Source organism: Ovis aries, chromosome 1, assembly GCF_016772045.2.
Source record: "Ovis aries strain OAR_USU_Benz2616 breed Rambouillet chromosome 1, ARS-UI_Ramb_v3.0, whole genome shotgun sequence".
Lineage (NCBI taxonomy): Eukaryota > Metazoa > Chordata > Mammalia > Artiodactyla > Bovidae > Ovis > Ovis aries.
In genome coordinates this window covers 53,872,515-53,891,622 of record NC_056054.1, presented here as the reverse complement: position 1 = coordinate 53,891,622, position 19,108 = coordinate 53,872,515, and the positions used below count along the sequence as shown (strand labels likewise).

The 19,108-nt window shown below is 41.9% G+C and overlaps 1 protein-coding gene across 2 annotated transcripts in view; it reads right to left on the bottom strand.

Annotated features, from left to right (window-relative positions):
* The window catches only part of AK5 (adenylate kinase 5), a 272,560-nt gene that overhangs the window by 123,648 nt on the left and 129,804 nt on the right, over positions 1–19,108 (bottom strand). For both annotated transcript variants that reach the window (XM_004002092.6, XM_042249944.2), the window contains exons 7-8: positions 8,842–8,932; positions 684–760 (exon numbers count right to left, since the gene is read on the bottom strand). In XM_004002092.6, the coding sequence (XP_004002141.4) occupies positions 684–760; positions 8,842–8,932 (168 nt within the window). The remainder of the gene's footprint in view (positions 1–683; positions 761–8,841; positions 8,933–19,108) is intronic.

The following is a 19,108-nucleotide window of genomic DNA, read 5'->3' as shown; positions in this document are numbered from 1 at the left end:
TCAGGTCTATTTCCTTAATTTGTGACATGTATTAGTTGAAAATGGGGGGAAAGTCCAGGAGAACACGCCCACTTGGCTTTCAGCCGCTGCAGAAGAGCATTGATGAGAGGTGGATGAAGTTTCAGACAAGGTACTTTTTGAAAAATAAGGCCTAATTAGAGAGTCAGATCATTTGCCAACTATTTTGCTTCATTAAAACAGGGCAGGAAGAAGAGTTCTTCTGCTGAGAAAAAATGACCCAGATAAATTTCTTATCCAAATAGAAAATATATGTGACTTCTTGGCTGTGTTGTCCTTGGTCAGCAGTCCCTTTTAAAGGTTAGAAAAAGAAAGCAGGGCCCTGAATCTGTAAGCAGTGGTTAGTAAATACTGGGCTTATAATTGGGAAGAATGAGACGCAGATAAATTCTTGGGCAAGAGAACCTCATGTAGCCTTACTTCTAGCTCATATAACTTTTGACCACAGATCTTCCCTTAATTAATTGCCACTTTGAGTCTGTGGATAAAGGAGGGTTAGAGGGCCAAAGTTAATGACTAAAAGCTGTATGATTTATCATGGAACAGATGATTAGTTATCTGTAATCATTTCACAGAATGATTTGTAATTCTAATTTTCGTGAAACACTTATAAAGACCAAAATTAAAAACATTTAAACAGACAAATATTTTTAGATTTTAATTACCTGATCTTCATAATCAGATCCTGTATCAATGATCTCTCCAGTGTCCAACATCATCGAAGGATCAAGGTCGCTTGAACCTAAGATTAGGAAAACAAATGTTACCTGATGGATGGAGGTTGTCTGTGCATGTTTCTAAAGTAAACTGTCTCCCACGAGGTTTCCATATTGTCCTTGTGATTATATTCAATTATCCAATATTTTTAACTCTTCCCATCTGCCAGGCACTGTCTGGTCTGCAGATGGAAAATGCAGCTGTAACTGGGCAGGATCCTGCAGGGCCTTCCCAAGACAGACCCTTCCTCCATCTTCTCTGCTCTGGTTTCTCTCTGAAGTACCTAAATAATAGTATCTGATTCACATTTCCTGAGTTGTTTTACAGATGCTAAAATCACCACCAAATGGAAGAAATTAACTACTTCAGGATTGTGAGCATGTAGCCCCCAGACCTACTGTTGCCTAAGGATTAATAACATTAACCCCTGTAACATCACCCAGTTACCTTACCATCAACCAACCAGAGAACTGGGGATGAGTTGATCACATACGCTGGGATGCCCCTCCCTCATCTGGACTTTAAAATTGCTTGGCTGAAACCCATAGAGGAGTTTGGCTTTTTGAGCACAGCCTGTCCTGAACTCCTTGTGTATCACCTTGCAAGAAACATGGCACTTTCCTTCACCACAGACCAGTGTCAGTAGACTGGCTTTACTGCATTTGGGGGAGCGGACCCCAGTTTGGTTTGATAACACAGATATCTAGACACTCTACCCTTAAGAAGACAATAATCCTGTGGAGGAGATTAACTTGACAACAGCAAGGTTCAGAAACCAAAAGGAAAAAGCTACTAATTCTGACTTGTAGTGGAGGAGGTGATGGAGGTAGGATTCTTCACAAGGAACTAGTCTGTGAGCCCAAACTATGAGGGTGAATAAGGGTTGTGCAGGAGGAGAAGCGGCTTAGGGGTGTGCAACACCAGGGAGCCTGGCGGGCTGCCATCTATGGGGTCGCACAGAGTCGGACACGACTGAAGCGACTGAGCAGCAGCAGCGGCAGCAGCAGCAGCCGTGACTGAGGAGGAAGGAATAGGAGCAAACTGCAGTGGGAGGAGAGCAAAGGGTTCCAGAAAAAGAAGGGCTGAGTCTGCTCACTTCGTGAGAAACTGATGAGCTTTTCTTATAGCCTTTGGATCACGTTAGTTCCTAAAAGTGGGAAAAATCAGGTTAACTTAACCTGTTAATACAGAGTTTCTACCCCTAGGTATTACAGGTTACACTGAATTACTTATCCATTAATTACCAAGGCTTACACTTAGACCAGTAATTTTCATAATGGGGCTCCTGAAGCACACTTGAGTTATCATCCTCATCTAACAAGCCTTTCCTGCTGGGCAATCTATATTACCTAACTAGCCAGAAAGACAGAATTCTTCAGTACTGCCCATGAAATGCTATGCACCTGTGAAGAAAGCAACCACTCTGCTTCACTATAAACTTACCCTTGCAAAATAACTCTTGTTCAGAACATGCAATGAGTAATGTTAAATGAAGATGAATTTCTTAAAAAAAAAAAGTCAAGTATCTCACACACTTCTCAGATATAGACCTCTCCCAGGTATGCAACTTCCGTATTTTCTTTTAGAAAAAGAACCAAAGTATGTCCCCACAAAGTCTTTCCTCATTTCTTCTTCTCTTCTCATCATTACCTCTACTGTTCACAAAACTGACTGAGTATTAGCCTATCATCAAACCAACTAAGTACGAAACAGGAACACCATAGTTTATTGTGTTGTAATTAAAAAAAAATTAAGTACAATAAAGATTTTCAAAATGAAGAAGGTTGACCCATCAAATCATTTTGGAAAGGGAACTGTAGAGCTGCCACATATGGTTGAATAAACATGTACTCCTCAGTTCTTGGTGATACCCTTGGCAACACGAGTGTTAAAAGTGCCTCTAGGGGTGATACGGAACCTTTAATTGTATACATAATTTTTAAGTAGAAGATGTAATTTTCCTATCTTTGTTCTTTAAGTATTTTTTAAATAAAAGTTTTGTAAGGTGTATCTTAGGGCCAAACTACTTGATGTCTCAGGGTCCAGCTGGAAGACCAGTTTGCACTTAAGTGTTGGGAAGCGGTAAAGAGCTCAGGAGTAAAATGTATACTTCTCTCTGATAGGATCATAAACATTTTGGAATTTAATATTTCACAGAATCCTACTCTATCACTTTAGAAAAGAGGAAAATGAGCTGTGGAGAAGTTATATAGCTTGGCCAAGGTCATGCCGAAAGTGAGTGAGATCGAAGACAAGTCACAGCTCCCATTTCTAACACAGGCTACTGACTCCAAGTTGTAAGCAGACACAATCCAAAAGGTTTTGTATACATGATCTTCTATTAAAGTGCTCTACAGCGGAGGACCTGGAGGAGTGTGCTGTCTCTTCTACTGAGAAAATAGGAACAGTGAATGATTGATGATGAGATGGGTCACTGAGTGGCTGCAGAAATGGACGAATGGAAAGTGGAATAAAGGGGTGTCTCTCCATCCCATGAAAGTCAAGGTGGCTGCTACTGAAAGCTTTGTTAAAGGCAATGCCAACTTTAATTAGCTTTTGTTACTTCCACAACATGGATATGATTCACCACTGACTAGTGGAAGTGGCGATAGGTACTCAGATGATACCCTCCCTTAGACTTTAAAGTGGTTCCTTTGAAATGAGCAACATGACCTGAACACAGAGGCTCACTGAATATATAGCTGCTTCAGTTCCTGTGTCCCACTTATTTAATTAGAAACTGTTCTTTTAGTTCTTTTAATAAACTACAACATGAAGGGTCTTAAACAACCCATTCAACAGAGATGTCACACATTAATATTTGAAAATGGAACAAGGTTATTAGAAAACTAGCCTCATTGATGGGAGAATGAAGAGGTCTTTGTTTAAAAAATAAACAACTCCCACTCATAAGGAAGAAAAGATTGGTTTTCCTAATAAAATGTTTTTAACAGAAATGTTATTGTGTCATCAAGGGATGAAATTTCTTGACGTGTCATTGCTCCTGGAAACAGTACTGATAGATCATAGAAGGCAATAGACAAAGGATGTCATTATCTGCTCAGATAATGATTGAATAGCTTTCATTTTCTTTTACTACTGGTTGCTTGGTTTGCTGAAAATGGTACCTTTAATAATAGTTTAAGGCTTGACATACAAAATAGGGAGGTAAGTATAACCATATGTACATATTTTGCATCTTTCACTGGACAATTTAACACATAAAACGACTACAATGATCTTAATACTCAAAAAAGACAGCAAAATTGGGACATTTTATAAAAGTGATAGTATGGCTTTCTTTTCCCCATAATTCGAATTTCTCAGTTTCTTTTCAGATTTAAAAATATCCTTTCCATAGATAACAGACAAAGGTATGAGCTGAAATAGAACCCCCCAGGATCACTCACTGTCACTGGTTTTAGATGTAGAATGGTCTTCGGAAATGTTGTCCCCTTAAATTTAATTGGGAAGATGATACATTGGCTTCAGAGGTACTGGAAGGCTAGACATTACTGTGTTCTGGGACAACGGTAAAGATGTTTTCCCTCTTAGTGGATCTTCAGTCTGAAGTTTTGGGATGACCCTCCTCTCAGTTTGAGTACCAAATAGAGGGAACCTCCTGCAAGACTGGGATTCCTGGGCAGTGATGGGAATCTGTAGATAAAAGTTCTTCTAACACGTCTCTGAAAGCCAAAGAATTGACGCTTTCGAATTTTGGTAATGAAGATCCTTGAGGCTCCCTTGAACAGCAAAGAGATCATAGCAGTCAATCCTAAAGGAAATCAACCCTGAATATTCATTGGAAGGACTGATGCTGAAGCTGAAGCTCCAATACTTTGACCACCTGATGGGAAGAACTGGCTCATTGGAAAAGATCCTGATGCTGGGAAAGATTGAAGGCAGGAGGAGAAGGGGGCGACAAACAATGAGATGGTTGGATGGCATACCTATTCAAGGGACATGAGTTAGAGCAAACTCTGGAAGACAGTGAGGGACAGGAAAGCCTGATATGCTGCAGTCCATGGAGTTGCAAAGAGTCAGACATGACTGAGCAACAACAATGAAAAGATGAGGTATGCTAACTAGTTGGACCGTAGTAATCATTTCATGAATCAAATCAGCATGTATATATATATATATATATATATATTATATATCTATATATACAATTTTTTACTTAAAAAATTTAAAGGAATTGAAAGTCATTCACACTTCATCATTGGAAGTGATATGGGAGCTGTGGAGCGGCTGAGATTATGTAGAGAGAGGATTCAAAGAGAAGGAAAGCGCCAAGGCATAAGACCTGGGGGCTGATGAGTCACAGAGCAGAACCCATGGGCACGGTTTCTTTAATTGACTGAGTCCCTGATGTTTACCAGCTCGGAGATTTTACCTACTGGTGCAGGCTTCTGATTTCTCTGGAAAGAGAGAAGGATCCAGAAACACTGGTCCATTCTTTAATGGTAACCATAGTCTGTCTACCAGACCTAATCCCTTGAATCTATTTGTCACTTCCACTGTATAATTGTAAGGGATTTTATTTAGGTCATACCTGAATGGTCTAGTGGTTTTCCCCAATTTAAGTCTGAATTTGGCAATAAGGAGTTCATGATCTGAGCCACAGTCAGCTCCCAGTCTTGTTTTTGCTGACTGAATTGAGCTTCTTCATCTTTGGCTGCAAAGAATATAATCAATCTGATTTCAGTATTGACCATCTGGTGATGTCCTTGTGTAGAGTCTTCTGTTGTTGGAAGAGGGTGTCTGCTCTGATGAGTGCATCTCTTGGCAAAACTGTATTAGCCTTTGCTGTGCTTCATTTTCTGCTCCAAGGCCAAATTTTCCTGTTACTCCAGTTATTTCTTGACTTCCTACTTTTGCATTCCAGTCCCCTATAATGAAAAGGACATCTTTATGGGGTGTTAATTCTAGAAGGTCATGTAGGTCTTCACAGAACCATTCAACTTCAGCTTCTTCAGCATTACTAGTAAGGGGCATAGACTTGGATTACTGTGATAATGAATGGTTTGCCTTGGAAATGAACAGAGATCATTCTGTGGTTTTTGAGATTGCATCCAAGTACTGCATTTTGGACTCTTTTGTTGACTATGATGGTTACTCCATTTCTTCTAAGGGATTCTTGCGACAGTAGTAGATACAATGGTCATCTGAGTTAAATTCACCCATTCCAGCCCATTTTAGTTTGCTGATTCATTAAAATGTCACTGTTCACTCTCGCCGTCTCCTGTTTGACCACCTCCTGTTTGCCATCTCCAATTTGCCTTGATTCATGGACCTAACACTCCAGGTTCCTATGCAATATTGCTCTTAACAGCACTGGACTTTACATCCATCAGCAGTCACACCCACAACTGGGTGTTCTTTTGCTTTGGCTCCATCTCTTCCTTCTTTCTGGAGTTATTTCTCCACTGATCTCTAGTAGCATACTGGGCACCTATTGACCTGGGGAGTTCATCTTTCAGTGTCCTACCTTGTTGCCTTTTCATACTGTTCATGGGGTTCTCAAGTCAAGAATACTGAAGTGGTTTGCCATTCCATTCTCCAGCGGACCACATTTTGTCAGAACTCTCCACCATGACCCGTCCGTTTGGGTGGCCCTACACAGCATGGCTCATAATTTCATTGAGTTAGACATGGCTGTGTTCCATGTGATCAGATTGGTTAGTTTTCTGTGATTGTGGTTTTCACTCTGTCTGCCCTCTGATGGAGAAGGATAAGAGGCTTATGGAAGCTTCCTGATGGGAGAGACTGACTGAGGGGGAAACCAGGTCTTGTTCTGATGGGCGAGGCCATGCTCAGTAAATCTTTAATCCAAAGCTATGGTTTTTCCAGTAATCATGTATGAATGTGAGAGTTGGACTATAAAGAAAGCTGAGTGCCAAAGAATTGATGCTTTTGAACTGCGATGTTGGAGAAGGCTCTTGAGAGTCCCTTGGACTTCAAGGCGATACAACCAGTCCATCCTAAAGGAAATAAATCCTGAATATTCATTGGAAGGACTGATGCTGAAGCTGAAATTCCAATATTTTGGCCACCTGATGTGAAGAACAGACTCATTGGAAAAGACCCTGATGTTGGAAAAGATTGAAGGTGGGAGGAGAAAGGGACAACAGAGGATGAGATGGTTGGATGGCATCACCGACTCAATGGACATGAGTTTGAGTAAACTCCGGGAGTTGGTGATGGATAGGGAGGCCTAGGGTGCTGCAGTCCATGCAAAGAGTCGGACACAACTGAGCTACTGAATTGAACTGAACTGAACAATAGTGTTGAGGCTGTGAAGTGGCAGCCTCTTGTAAGGAGAGGTTTATTTCCAGTTTACCACAGGCTCTCCTGGGATCACTTCACTCACCAGGGCTGTGACAGATAGAAGGGGTTTATTCTAAGGCTGGAGTAGAGGTCTTGTATGTTTTCAGGGGTCTTGGGAATGGAGGGGAGTTGGGGAGTTGTGGCTGTGAACACAGACCTCTCTGTTCATAAGCTCAGAGCTGTAGGAAGGCAGGATGGGCCCCTGGAAACCCCTGCTATGGGCCAGGCACTGTGCACTCTACCAAGGGGACCTGAAGAGGATGAAGACAGAATTTACCGAATGTACTTTAGACGGCACAGCTACATCACTGTAGGATGAGGCCACTTTGGAGAAATGCTACTTGAGAGTCATAAAGTGCTGGAAGTTCTAAAGAAGGGGCAGTTTAAATTTTCTCCTGCTCTGCTGTTTGGAAATTGAAGGTATCTATCAGATAGATATTTGTTGTGAGAGGTCTAAAAGGAATGTTGTAAAATTAAATATTAACTTGAAAATACAGGTGTCAAGACTTCCCTGGTAGTCCAGTGGTTAGAACTCTGTTCTTCAGTGTAGAGAGCTTGGGTTCGATCCCTAGTGGGGGAACTACCCTAAGGGTGGTCAAACAAAACAAAACAAACAAAAAACATAGATCTATAACTTTTTTTCGAAGCAGTGGTACTCTTGTTTATATGATCTGACATGCTTCTCCATATTCCTTCTTCCCTGTAACAGGCTATCTTTCTGTAAATATCACTGGAAAATCAGGCAGGTGAGTTTATGTCAGTTATCTGTGCTCTGCGGGTTTGCCCAGAAAGACTACTGCCTTGTCTTAAAAAAAAAAAATTCTTTCTTAAAACCTGTTCTTAGTGGGCTTCAAATACAGCTTAAAACTTTAGGTGTTTAGCCTTTTTCTTTACAGCCCAGAACTTTTGGTCTTTATTCACCGAGGCTGTAACTGAGAAGAAAGGTCAGGACTGAGACAAAGATTTGAGAGTCATCCATGTGGAAGTGATGGTTGAAACCATGAGGGACAATGAGTTGATGCAGAGAATGTATAAGAGAGTGAGAAAAGGGTCAAGGATAGAAGTGTGAGTACTGACTATTTGAGGGGATATGTGTCAAACTTCTAGATATAGAAAGAGAAGGGGCAGGGCCACAACAGGGGCAGTGGGTTGGAATGGGGGCATCTAGAAGACCCAAGGGGAGGATTTTTCCCTGATGGTTCAGGAGAGACATATATGTGTGAGGGCGGCCTGGAGAAGTTGTAACTTTCATTGTGCTCAAGTTATGGGTTAGACCAATTTTTAAAAATTATAGTAGCATAGAAGTAGTGAAGTGTTAGTTGCTTAGTCATGTCTGACTCTTTGCAACCCCCTGGACTGTAGCCTGCCAGGTTCCTGTGTCCATGAAATTCTCTAGGCAAAAATACTGGAGTGGGTTGCCCTTTCCTTCTCCAGGGGATTTTCCCACCCACATCTCCTGCATTTAGGGCAGATTCTTTACCATCTGAGCCTCTAGGGAAATCCCATAGTAACGTAGATCCTACACTATATTGTGACTATCCGCTAATTTGCCTGTGCAATGACTGGAAGAAAGGCAGTAACCATAAGAACCAGATATATGGCTCTTTTCTATGTTGTTTTGTACCTTTATTTTTAAACCAGAAGGTATAAAGCTGTGAGGACAGCATCATCCTCACAACCTTACAGCAGTATGTTGCACGCCAGTGTTACTACAAAGCCTCAGACACTTGGCAGGGGATCAGGGTGTACTGCAGCCCAAAGGACATGGTGACTTACCTGCTGCAGCCTCTTTGTTTGGAAATAACTTGCTGTCAACTGCCATGCTGATGTCATAGAACACCTCATCCTCGTCCCGGTCGGCATCAAACTGGGAGAAATCAAGACAGACAAGTCGGGAGCATGAGAATACATAAATTAATTCAGTCCAAAATATAATGAGCATGCATCACATAACTGTATCTCTAATGAATGAGGACAACAGGAATTAAAGTCCTTGAGTCTTTAATCAGATATTTAGAGGATTTTTCAAGCCCAGACCTCATATCAAACAGAAAGGGGTGTTAGAGAGTAAGTGTACAGTCACTTACGGTTAAGAAAAATGGGTATAATTTTCTTAATTTCTAAAACAAGCTTTGGAAAAATTCATAACTTGTGCCTTTCTGATTCTTAGTTTTGTTTTGAAATACTCCCCCATCCTCCTTCATGAAAATATTTTCAATTAACAGGGGGAATAGTTTTTGTAATTTGTTGCTACAAAAAGGAAAAAGAGAGAACACTCAAACAAATTTTAGCTACTATACAAATATAGATGCTATTTTATAGGTATAGTCTATAGACACTATAGGTTTAGATGTAACAAAAATTATAAATTTAAATCTTGAAGCATTCTCTAAAATTTACAAAATTTTAAATATTAAATGTGGCTACATTTTAAAATCCTCTACTTCCCAAGTTGTTCAATGGTTTTTAGAAATATACTTTAGTCTCTTTAGTTTTTTTAAATTATAATTGATATATAATAAACTGCACATGTTTAAAGTGTACAAAATGATAAGCTTTGACATCTGTGCACACCTGTGAAACCATCATAAAAATCAAAATAGTGAGCATCTCCATCACTCCCTAAAAGTTTCCTTGTGCTTCTTGAGAATGCTTTCCTTCTGCCCCCTCATCAGATAATCACTGATAGGTTTTCTGCAACTAGAGATTACTTTGCATCTTCTAGAATTTCAAGTAAAAGGAATAGCACAGCTTGAAATGTTTTTGTCTGGATTCTTTTAGCACAATTGTTTTGAGGTTTTATCAAGCTCACTCCTTTTCATTGCTCAGTAGTATGTCATTGTATGGATATACTATTTATTCCATCCTAGACGTCTTTTGGGAGAAGGATATGGCAACCCACTCCAGTACTCTTGTCTGGAAAATCCCATGGACGGAGGGGCCTGGTAGGCTGCAGTCCATGGGGTCGCAAAGAGTCGGACACAACTGAGCAAATTCACTTTCACTTTTCCGTTTCATGCACTGGAGAAGGAAATGGCAACCCACTCCAGTGTTTTTGCCTGGAGAATCCCAGGGACAGAGGAGCCTGGTGGGCTGCCATCTATGGTGTCGCACAGAGTCGGACATGACTGAAGCAACTTAGCACCAGCAGCAGCAGACATCTTTTATCTTGAACACTGTAGTTTTCATCCATAGATATTTGATTTGAGTCTTAGAAACTCTCTATAGAAAGTTTTGAAGATATGAAATGCAAGGTTTTTGAACATATGAAATACAACTATAATACCTTCTATAAATATTTTTGAGCTTTGTTCTGGAATGAAGTTTAATTATTGCAAACAACTTGATCCTTTCAGGTCACCTGTATAAGATTTATTAGACTGGACCACAGCAGTATTTAGTTTACAGTTAATTATTTCCCATTGTTGTGGCGAGTTTTTTTCAAGTACTCTGCCCAGTGCCTTGTGAATTAAGGGATTTTTTTTTTCAGTCTGGCTGGTAGAAACAGGCACTCTTCTTAGCCTAGTGTGAGCTCTAGACACTGTCCCTGCTGATCCTCTGGGCCGTTTCCCCTCAGCTTTGCGCAGTTTCCTCACTTGCATGCCCTGATTCGTGCTCTGCTGGATCCTGCAGATCTCCAGAGTTTCTCTCTGTGCATCTCTTGCATCTTTGATACTCTGTCCTTTGAACTCCAGCCACCTTGGTCTCTTGGGGTCTCAGCTCCATCTGCTCAACTCGTGAAGTTCACCAAGGCTTCCTTCTCCACACGCTGTAGCCTGGAAATTCTCCAGTGGTCAGCCGAGGGCAATCACAGGGCCCATCACACGTTTCCTTTCTCTTGGAGAATCATCTGGTCATCTGACATCCACTGTCCTAAAATTGTTTTTTAAAAATATATTTTCTGTTTATTTCTGTTTGTTTGTTTCATGTGGGAGGGAAAATCCAGTCTCTTTTATTCCATCATAGCTTTTTTTTCCTCCTCTATTTCTTGGCTATGCTGTGCGGCTTGTGGAATCTTAGTTCCCAGACTAGGGATTGAACCAGTGTCCCCTGCAGTGTAAGCTCAGTGTCTTACCCACTGGACCGCTAGGGAAGTCCCTAGTCCATCTTGGTTTTTAAGCTTAATTATTACGTTAAACATATTTGAAAAGTTTTAAGTGATTTATTCCTTTATATTTTCCTACTGAAGTGCTTCATTATTTTTAGTGATGGGAATTCAGAAGACTAAATTAGAAAGTTATTACCTAACCTCCCCTCACACAGTTAAAGCACACCTGTGCGATGCTTCAACATACGCTCAACTGTGTCACGTCAGCCATGGGAAAGGTGAGGCAGATCGTCTTGTTTCTATTTTACAGGTGAGGAAATATCTACGCAGGTATTATTACTTTCTCAAGTCAAACGCCAAATATGCAGAAGCAGTAGGACTTGAATTTAGGACAGCTGACACTTTCCATCCTACTAGGCTACACAGGATCATCACAGCCAGATAAACAGAGTCCTGATACTCAAACAAGTGTTAACACAGCCTTTTGTCCAAATGCAAGAGGGAGAAAAGCATATGGTGGTTAGGCAGCTAAGGCAAGATTCAGGTCAGTTGGTCGCTCAGTCGTGTCCGACTCTTTGCGACCCCATGAATTGCAGCACACCAGCCTCCCTGTCCATCACCAACTCCCGGAGTTCACTCAAACTCACATCCATTGAGTTGGTGATGCCATCCAGCCATCTCATCCTCTGTCTTCCCCTTCTCCTCCTGCCCCCAATCCCTCCCAGAATCAGAGTCTTTTCCAATGAGTCAACTCTGCATGAGGTGGCCAAAGTACTACTGGAGTTTCAGCTTTAGAAAGAAGGGTGTTCCTTCCAAAGAACACCCAGGGCTGATCTCCTTTAGAATGGACTGGCTGGATCTCCTTACAGTCCAAGGGACTCTCAAGAGTCTTCTCCAACACCACAGTTCAAAAGCATCAATTCTTCAGCACTCAGCTTTCTTCAAGGCAAGATTAGTGCCACCTTAATGCACTGCTTCCCACACCTGTAGACCATGGCTTCTTTTATTTATTTATTTATTTATTTATTTATTTATTTTTTTTTTTTTTTTAAATTTTAAAATCTTTAATTCTTACATGCGTTCCCAAACATGACCGCCCCCTCCCACCTCCCTCCCCATTTTTTTTCTTTTAAAATATTTGTCAGCTATGATCAGTATGCGGTAACCTCCACTAATAAAAGGTTTATTTTTATTTTTCTTGGACTTTTGAAAGATGGGTAACAGCATGTAATTTCATAAATTAAAGCTTATGTTTTAGCTGCAGTACCTTAAAAAGCAGAACCAAAGCAAAACTTAGAGATTAACACTTTACTGGGGGCTGTGTGTGTGTGCATGTGTGTAACACCAGGGCAGTAAGTCTGAAGGAAAAGGGGAAGTGAGACAAAGCAAGAAGCGAAGCAGATGTAAGGTGACAAAGTACTGATCTGGGGCCCAGCTTCACGAGAAGTCACAGCTGGTCTCCAGAAAGACTGAATGGAACCAGTATATCTCAGGACAGTCTGAGCGAGAAGGAAGGGAGAGGCATGTATATGCTGTCTTGTAGTTTACAGTCTTCCACTGGTCCCAGTCTTCTTTAAGAAGAGTTTGAGTTCCCCCACCTCTGGTTTGGTTGCCTCGACCCTAGGGCAGCCCCTGGAAGCCAGATCCCATGCTCCAGGGAGCAGCAGAGTGTGTGGATCAGGAAGTGCTGAAAGGCAGCAACCCCCTGCAGGTCTGGTCTGGTTGGGTCCTGGGGTCGTCTCTACATAGGCTCTCACCAGGTTCAGGTGATGAAGCTCAGCCCTCAGTCCTCAAGAGGCTTGGCAGGGGGCGGAGGGTGGGTTCTGTCAGCTACCCTGGAGGGCAGGGCCGCAGTAGACCAACAGTTCTCTGTTCAACAGGCAACAGAGGCCTGGGGCACATGGGCCAAGTGAGTCAAGGGAGGCTTGTAAACTGGCTTAGGCAGCTGAAAACTCAATCAGATCTTGATTTGAATTTCTGCTTCCCCTGTAGCTTCTGTCTGACCTTGAACAATGTATTTCCCTGTGCTTAGCATCTATATAATGTGATTATTGTGAGAACTAAAGAGACGGTATATTTAACACACCAGTAGAGACCCTGGCTTAACTGCGGTTCTTCATTGAGAGAGTATTGTCTATATACCTTTGATTGCTTCTATACTTTGGACAAGGCAGGTGTTTGCTTACACACACACACACACACACACACACACACACACACGCACGCACACACGCACGCACACACACGTACACTTTTTTTTTAACTTGAGGATTGTGGAATATGAAATATGAGTGACTTTGAGATTTTCTAGGAGATAGCCTATCCTCCAACTGATTTGAACAAGGATATGTTTAGCTCTGGAACAATAAAGTGCTTAATTGTCCAATCCAAAAGGCAAAATACCCAAAGTAAAACATCTTTCATGAAAGCATTCAACAAATATTTGCTGAGTAACTACTATGTCCTTGGTAGACTCTTGAATTGACCACTCCCTGGAGAAGGCAATGGCACCCCACTCCAGTATTCTTGCCTGGAAAATCCTATGGATGGAGGAGCCTGGTAGGCTGCAGTCCTTGGGGTCGCTGAGGGTTGGAAACGACTGAGCGACTTCACTTTCACTTTTCACTTTCATGCATTGGAGAAGGAAATGGCAACCCACTCCAGCATTCTTGCCTTGAGAATCCCAGGGACGGGGGAGCCTGGTGGGATGCTGTCTATGGGGTCGCAAAGAGTTGGACACGACTAAAGTGACTTAGTAGTAGTAAGCACTTGGAAAAGGAGTATGTCAAGGCTGTATATTGTCACCCTGCTTATTTAACTTCTATGCAGAGTACATCATCAGAAATGCTGGGCTGGAAGAAGCACAAGCTGGAATCAAGATTGCCGGGAAAATATCAATCACCTCAGATATGCAGATGACACCACCCTTATGGCAGAAAGTGAAGAGGAACTAAAAGCCCCTTGATGAAAGTGAAAGAGGAGAGGGAAAAAGTTGGCTTAAAGCTCAACATTCAGAAAACAAAGATCATGGCATCTGGTCCCATCACTTCATGGGAAATAGATGGGCAAACAGTGGAAACAGTGTCAGACTTTATTTTGGGGGGCTCCAGAATCACTGCAGATGGTGATTGCAGCCATGAAATTAAAAGACGCTTACTCCTTGGAAGTAAAGTTATGACCAACCTAGATAGCATATTCAAAAGCAGACATCACTTTGCCAACAAAGGTCTGTCTAGTCAAGGCTATGGTTTTTCCTGTGGTCATGTATGGATGTGAGAGTTCGGCTGTGAAGAAAGCTGAGCACCAAAGAACTGATGCTTTAGAACTTTGTTGGGGAAGACTCTTGAGAGTCCCTTGGACTGCAAGGAGATCCAACCAGTCAATTCTAAAGGAGATCAGTCCAGGGTGTTCTTTGGAAGGACTGATGCTAAAGCTGAAACTCCAGTACTTTGGCCACCTCATGTGAAGAGTTGACTCACCGACTCGATGGACATGAGTTTGGGTGAACTCCGGGAGTTGGTGATGGACAGCGAGTTCTAGCGTGCTGCACTTCATGGGGTCGCAAAGAGTCAGACACGACTGAGCAACTGAACTGAACCGAACTGAACTGAAGCACTTGGATGATGAACAGGGAGCCCCAAGGAAGGAAGATGACACCCACATGGCCAACTCAACTCTGGGATTATGCAAAAGCTGATGAAGCCCAGTGACCTCTGCATCAGGACCACAGAATTTAACCTAGATTTTCTTATTTTCTGTAACATCCCACATTTGCAGCGCCATGACTAGAATTGGACTCTGTCTAGCTGTTTGGCCAATAATGTGGCATACTGATCTTGGAGAGCATTCTGATTGAGTGCTATCAGGACAGCTGCTACTTCAAGGAAAAGGTCTTTATGAAATAATAACATTCATTGTTGGAGAGGTTGTGAGTATGATGAGTAGAGAACTGGCTTTTCAATCATCAAACATTTTACCTGTTATTTGTTTCTTCACAAACCATACACATCAATGGTTCTCAACCAGGAATAACGTGGTCCACCCACTTCCACTCCTGCCCCAAATTTGACAGTGTTGCTAGATATTTTTGGTTGTCACAACTGGCAGGGAAGAGATTGGCCAGGGATGCTGCTAAATATCTTATAGTGCACAAGATAGCCTCTTCACAACAAAGAATTATCCAAACCAATACAGTATTGTAAGGTAAAGGTGAAGGTGAAGTTGAAGTCACTCAGTCGTGTCCGACTGTTTGCGACCCCGTGGACTGTAGCCTACCAGGCTTCTCCATCCATGGGATTCTCCAGGCAAGAATACTGGAGTGGGTTACCATTTCCTTCTCCAGGGGATCTTCCCGACTCAGGGATTGAACCCGGGTCTCCCGCATTTGGAGGCAGACACTTTAACCTCTGAGCCACATTGTAAGGTAAAATAAAGTAAAAAAAAAAAAAAAAAAAAGCTCAGTTCCATCAGAAAAAAAAAATAAATAAATAAAATGTCAGTAATGCCAAAGCTGAGAAACTCTCATCTATACCAAAGCATTCTCAGTTTTGGGGTTTCTAAAAAGTGTGTTGAGACTCTGCACTCTTCCTGCTGAGAGGGATTGGGGGCAGGAGGAGAAGGGGACAACCGAGGATGAGATGGCTGGATGGCATCTCTGACTCGATGGACGTGAGTCTGAGTGAACTCTGGGAGTTGGTGATGGACAGGGAGGCCTGGCATCCTGCAATTCATGCGGTCTCAAAGAGTCGGACACGACTGAGCGACTCAACTGAACTGAACTCCTCCTCTCTCTCTCTTTCTTCTTTTTCTCCTTCCCTCTCCATCCCTCTCCCTCTTTCTGTCTGATTTTGAGCTGAAAGAACCTGTGCTGCAAACTCCAAAATATGAAGAATAGCAGAAGTGGTAATACTGCAGAGGAGACAACAGGAGATGAAGGTTCAGTCTCTGAGTCAGGAAGATCCCCTGGAGGAGGAAATAGCAAAACACTCCAGTATTCCTGCCTGGGATATCCCATGGACGAGGAGCCTGGCGGGCTACTGTCCAAAGGGTCACAGAGTCAGACACGACAGAGTGACTGAACACGAGCATAGGTATAGGATTATTAAGGTTCTAGAAAGAACAGTTTCTATAGATCTTGTGGGTCAGCAACAAGCTTCAGGGGGCAGAGGAAATTGTGTGCCACTAGACCAGTTGATGTCTGAGGTTGTTCCCAGCTCTGAAATTCTGTGGTTATATGAGCACTTTATCTTTTTGGTAGTTGGTGTTTAATGTCTAGCAATCTTAACAAACCTCTTTTCTTTTTCTGAGGGAAAGAACTTGCAGAGGACATGGTCTGCATGATTTGTTTTATGTCATTTAATGTAAGAGGGCTGGGGAGGTCAATTGGAAATTTCAAAATGAGATGCTTACCAAATTTCCCAGTTCACTTACAACACATGTTTTAATTTGAATAACAAATGTTTTAACAGCTTTCAAAATCATACAAAATATATCTAGATTAGGAAAGGAAATTATAGTAGATTGCAACAATGATGGTTTGCAATTTTAATGGCAGAAATGAATTCTTGTTTGTTTTCTCTTGGCTCTGATTTTCAGACTGCAACAAGCTTCCCAGATCTTCTCCATAGAGATGAGGCTTTCTGTATTCTTAGCATTGCTAGCTAGGAATGTTGCTGCTGCTGCTGCTGCTGCTGCTAAGTCGCATCAGTCATGTCCGACTCTGTGCGACCCCATAGATGGCAGCCCACCAGGCTCCCCCGTCCCTGGGATTCTCCAGGCAAGAACACTGGAGTGGGTTGCCATTTCCTTCTCCAATGCATGAAAGCGAAAAGTGAAAGTGAAGTTGCTCAGTCATGTCTGACCCTCAGCGACCCCAAGGACTGCAGCCTACCAGGCTCCTCCACCCATGGGATTTTCCAGGCAAGAATACTGGAGTGGGGTGCCATTGCCTTCTCCGTAGGAATATTAGGTCTATAAAATATATTAAATGGACTCAAAAAGGAGAATAAAAGTTCAGTCTTTAGATTCCACCTTTCATTAAACTTAGGTCTGTCTCCTGTTTTTTTCTATGCTTCAACATTTGAGAAGGAAATAAATTGGCTCTGTTATTAGTATTATCTCAGTTTTATATATCCCATAAATATTATTCTCTGAACATCAAGCCAGCTTCTTGAATGTTTTACTTCCCTCTGGTTTCCTGCAGAGATTTCAGTTAAGCCTGGTATCTACCAAATGGTTTTCATCATTTGCTATTGGAGATCCCTCAACATGTAAATGGAGTAGCCATCATGGTCAGCAAAAGAGTCCAAAGTGCAGTACTTGGATGCAATCCCCAAAACGACAGAATGATCTCTGTTCATTTCCAAGGCAAACCATTCAACATCACCGTAATCCAAGTCTATGCCCCAACCAGTAATGCTGAAGAAGCTGAAGTTGAACAGTTCTATGAAGACCTACAAGACCTTGTAGAACTAACATCCAAAAAAGATGTCCTTTTCATTATAGGGGACTGGAATGCAAAAGTGGGAAGTCAAGAAACACCTGGATAACAGGCAAATTTGGCCTTGGAATGCGGAATGAAGCAGGGCAAAGACTAATAGAGTTTTGCCAAGAAAATGCACTGGTCATAGCAAACACCCTCTTCCAACAACACAAGAGAAGACTCTACACATGGACATCACCAGATGATCAACACCGAAATCAGATTGATTATATTCTTTGCAGCCAAAGATGGAGAAGCTCTATACAGTCAGCAAAAACAAGACTGGGAGCTGACTGTGGCTCAGATCATGAACTCCTTATTGCCAAATTCAGACTGAAATTGAAGAAAGTAGGGAAAACTGCTAGACCATTTAGGTATGACCTAAATCAAACCCCTTATGATTATACAGTGGAAGTGAGAAATAGATTTAAGGGCCTAGATCTGATAGATAGAGTGCCTGATGAACTATGGAATGAGGTTCATGACATTGTACAGGAGACAGGGATCAAGACCATCACCATGGATAAGAAATGCAAAAAAGCAAAATGGCTATCTGGGGAGGCCTTACAAATAGCTGTGAAAAGAAGATAAGTGAAAAGCAAAGGAGAAAAGGAAAGATATAAGCATCTGAATGCAGAGTTCCAAAGAATAGCAAGAAGAGATAAGAAAGCCTTCTTCAGCGATCAATGCAGAGAAATAGAACAAAAGAACAGAATGGGAAAGACTAGAGATCTCTTCAAGAAAATTAGAGATACCAAGGGAACATTTCATGCAAAGATGGGCTCGATAAAGGACAGAAATGGTATGGACCTAACAGAAGCAGAAGATATTAAGAGGAGGTGGCAAGAATACACAGAAGAACTGTACAAAAAGGATCTTCATGACCCGGATAATCACGATGGTGTGATCACTCATCTAGAGCCAGACATCTTGGAATGTGAAGTCAAGTCGCCCTTAGAAAGCATCACTATGAACAAAGCTAGTGGAGGTGATGGAATTCCAGTTGAGCTCTTTCAAATCCTGAAAGATGATGCTGTAAAAGTGCTGCACTCAATATGCCAGCAAATTTGGAAAACTCAGCAGTGGCCACAGGACTGGAAAAGGCCAGTTTTCATTCCAATCCCAAAGAAAGGCAATCCCAAATAATGCTCAAACTACCGCACAATTGCACTCATCTCACATGCTAGTAAAGTAATGCTCAAAATTCTCCAAGCCAGGCTTCAGCAATATGTGAACCATGAACTTCCTGATGTTCAAGCTAGTTTTAGAAAAGGTAGAGGAACCAGAGATCAAATTGCCGACATCCGCTGGATCATGGAAAAAGCAAGAGAGTTCCAGAAAAACATCTATTTCTGCTTTATTGACTATGCCAAAGACTTTGACTGTGTGGATCACAAGAAACTGTGGAAAATTCTGAAAGAGATGGGAATACAGACCACCTGACCTGTCTCTTCAGAAATCTGTATGCAGGTCAGGAAGCAACAGTTACAACTGGACAGGGAACAACAGACTGG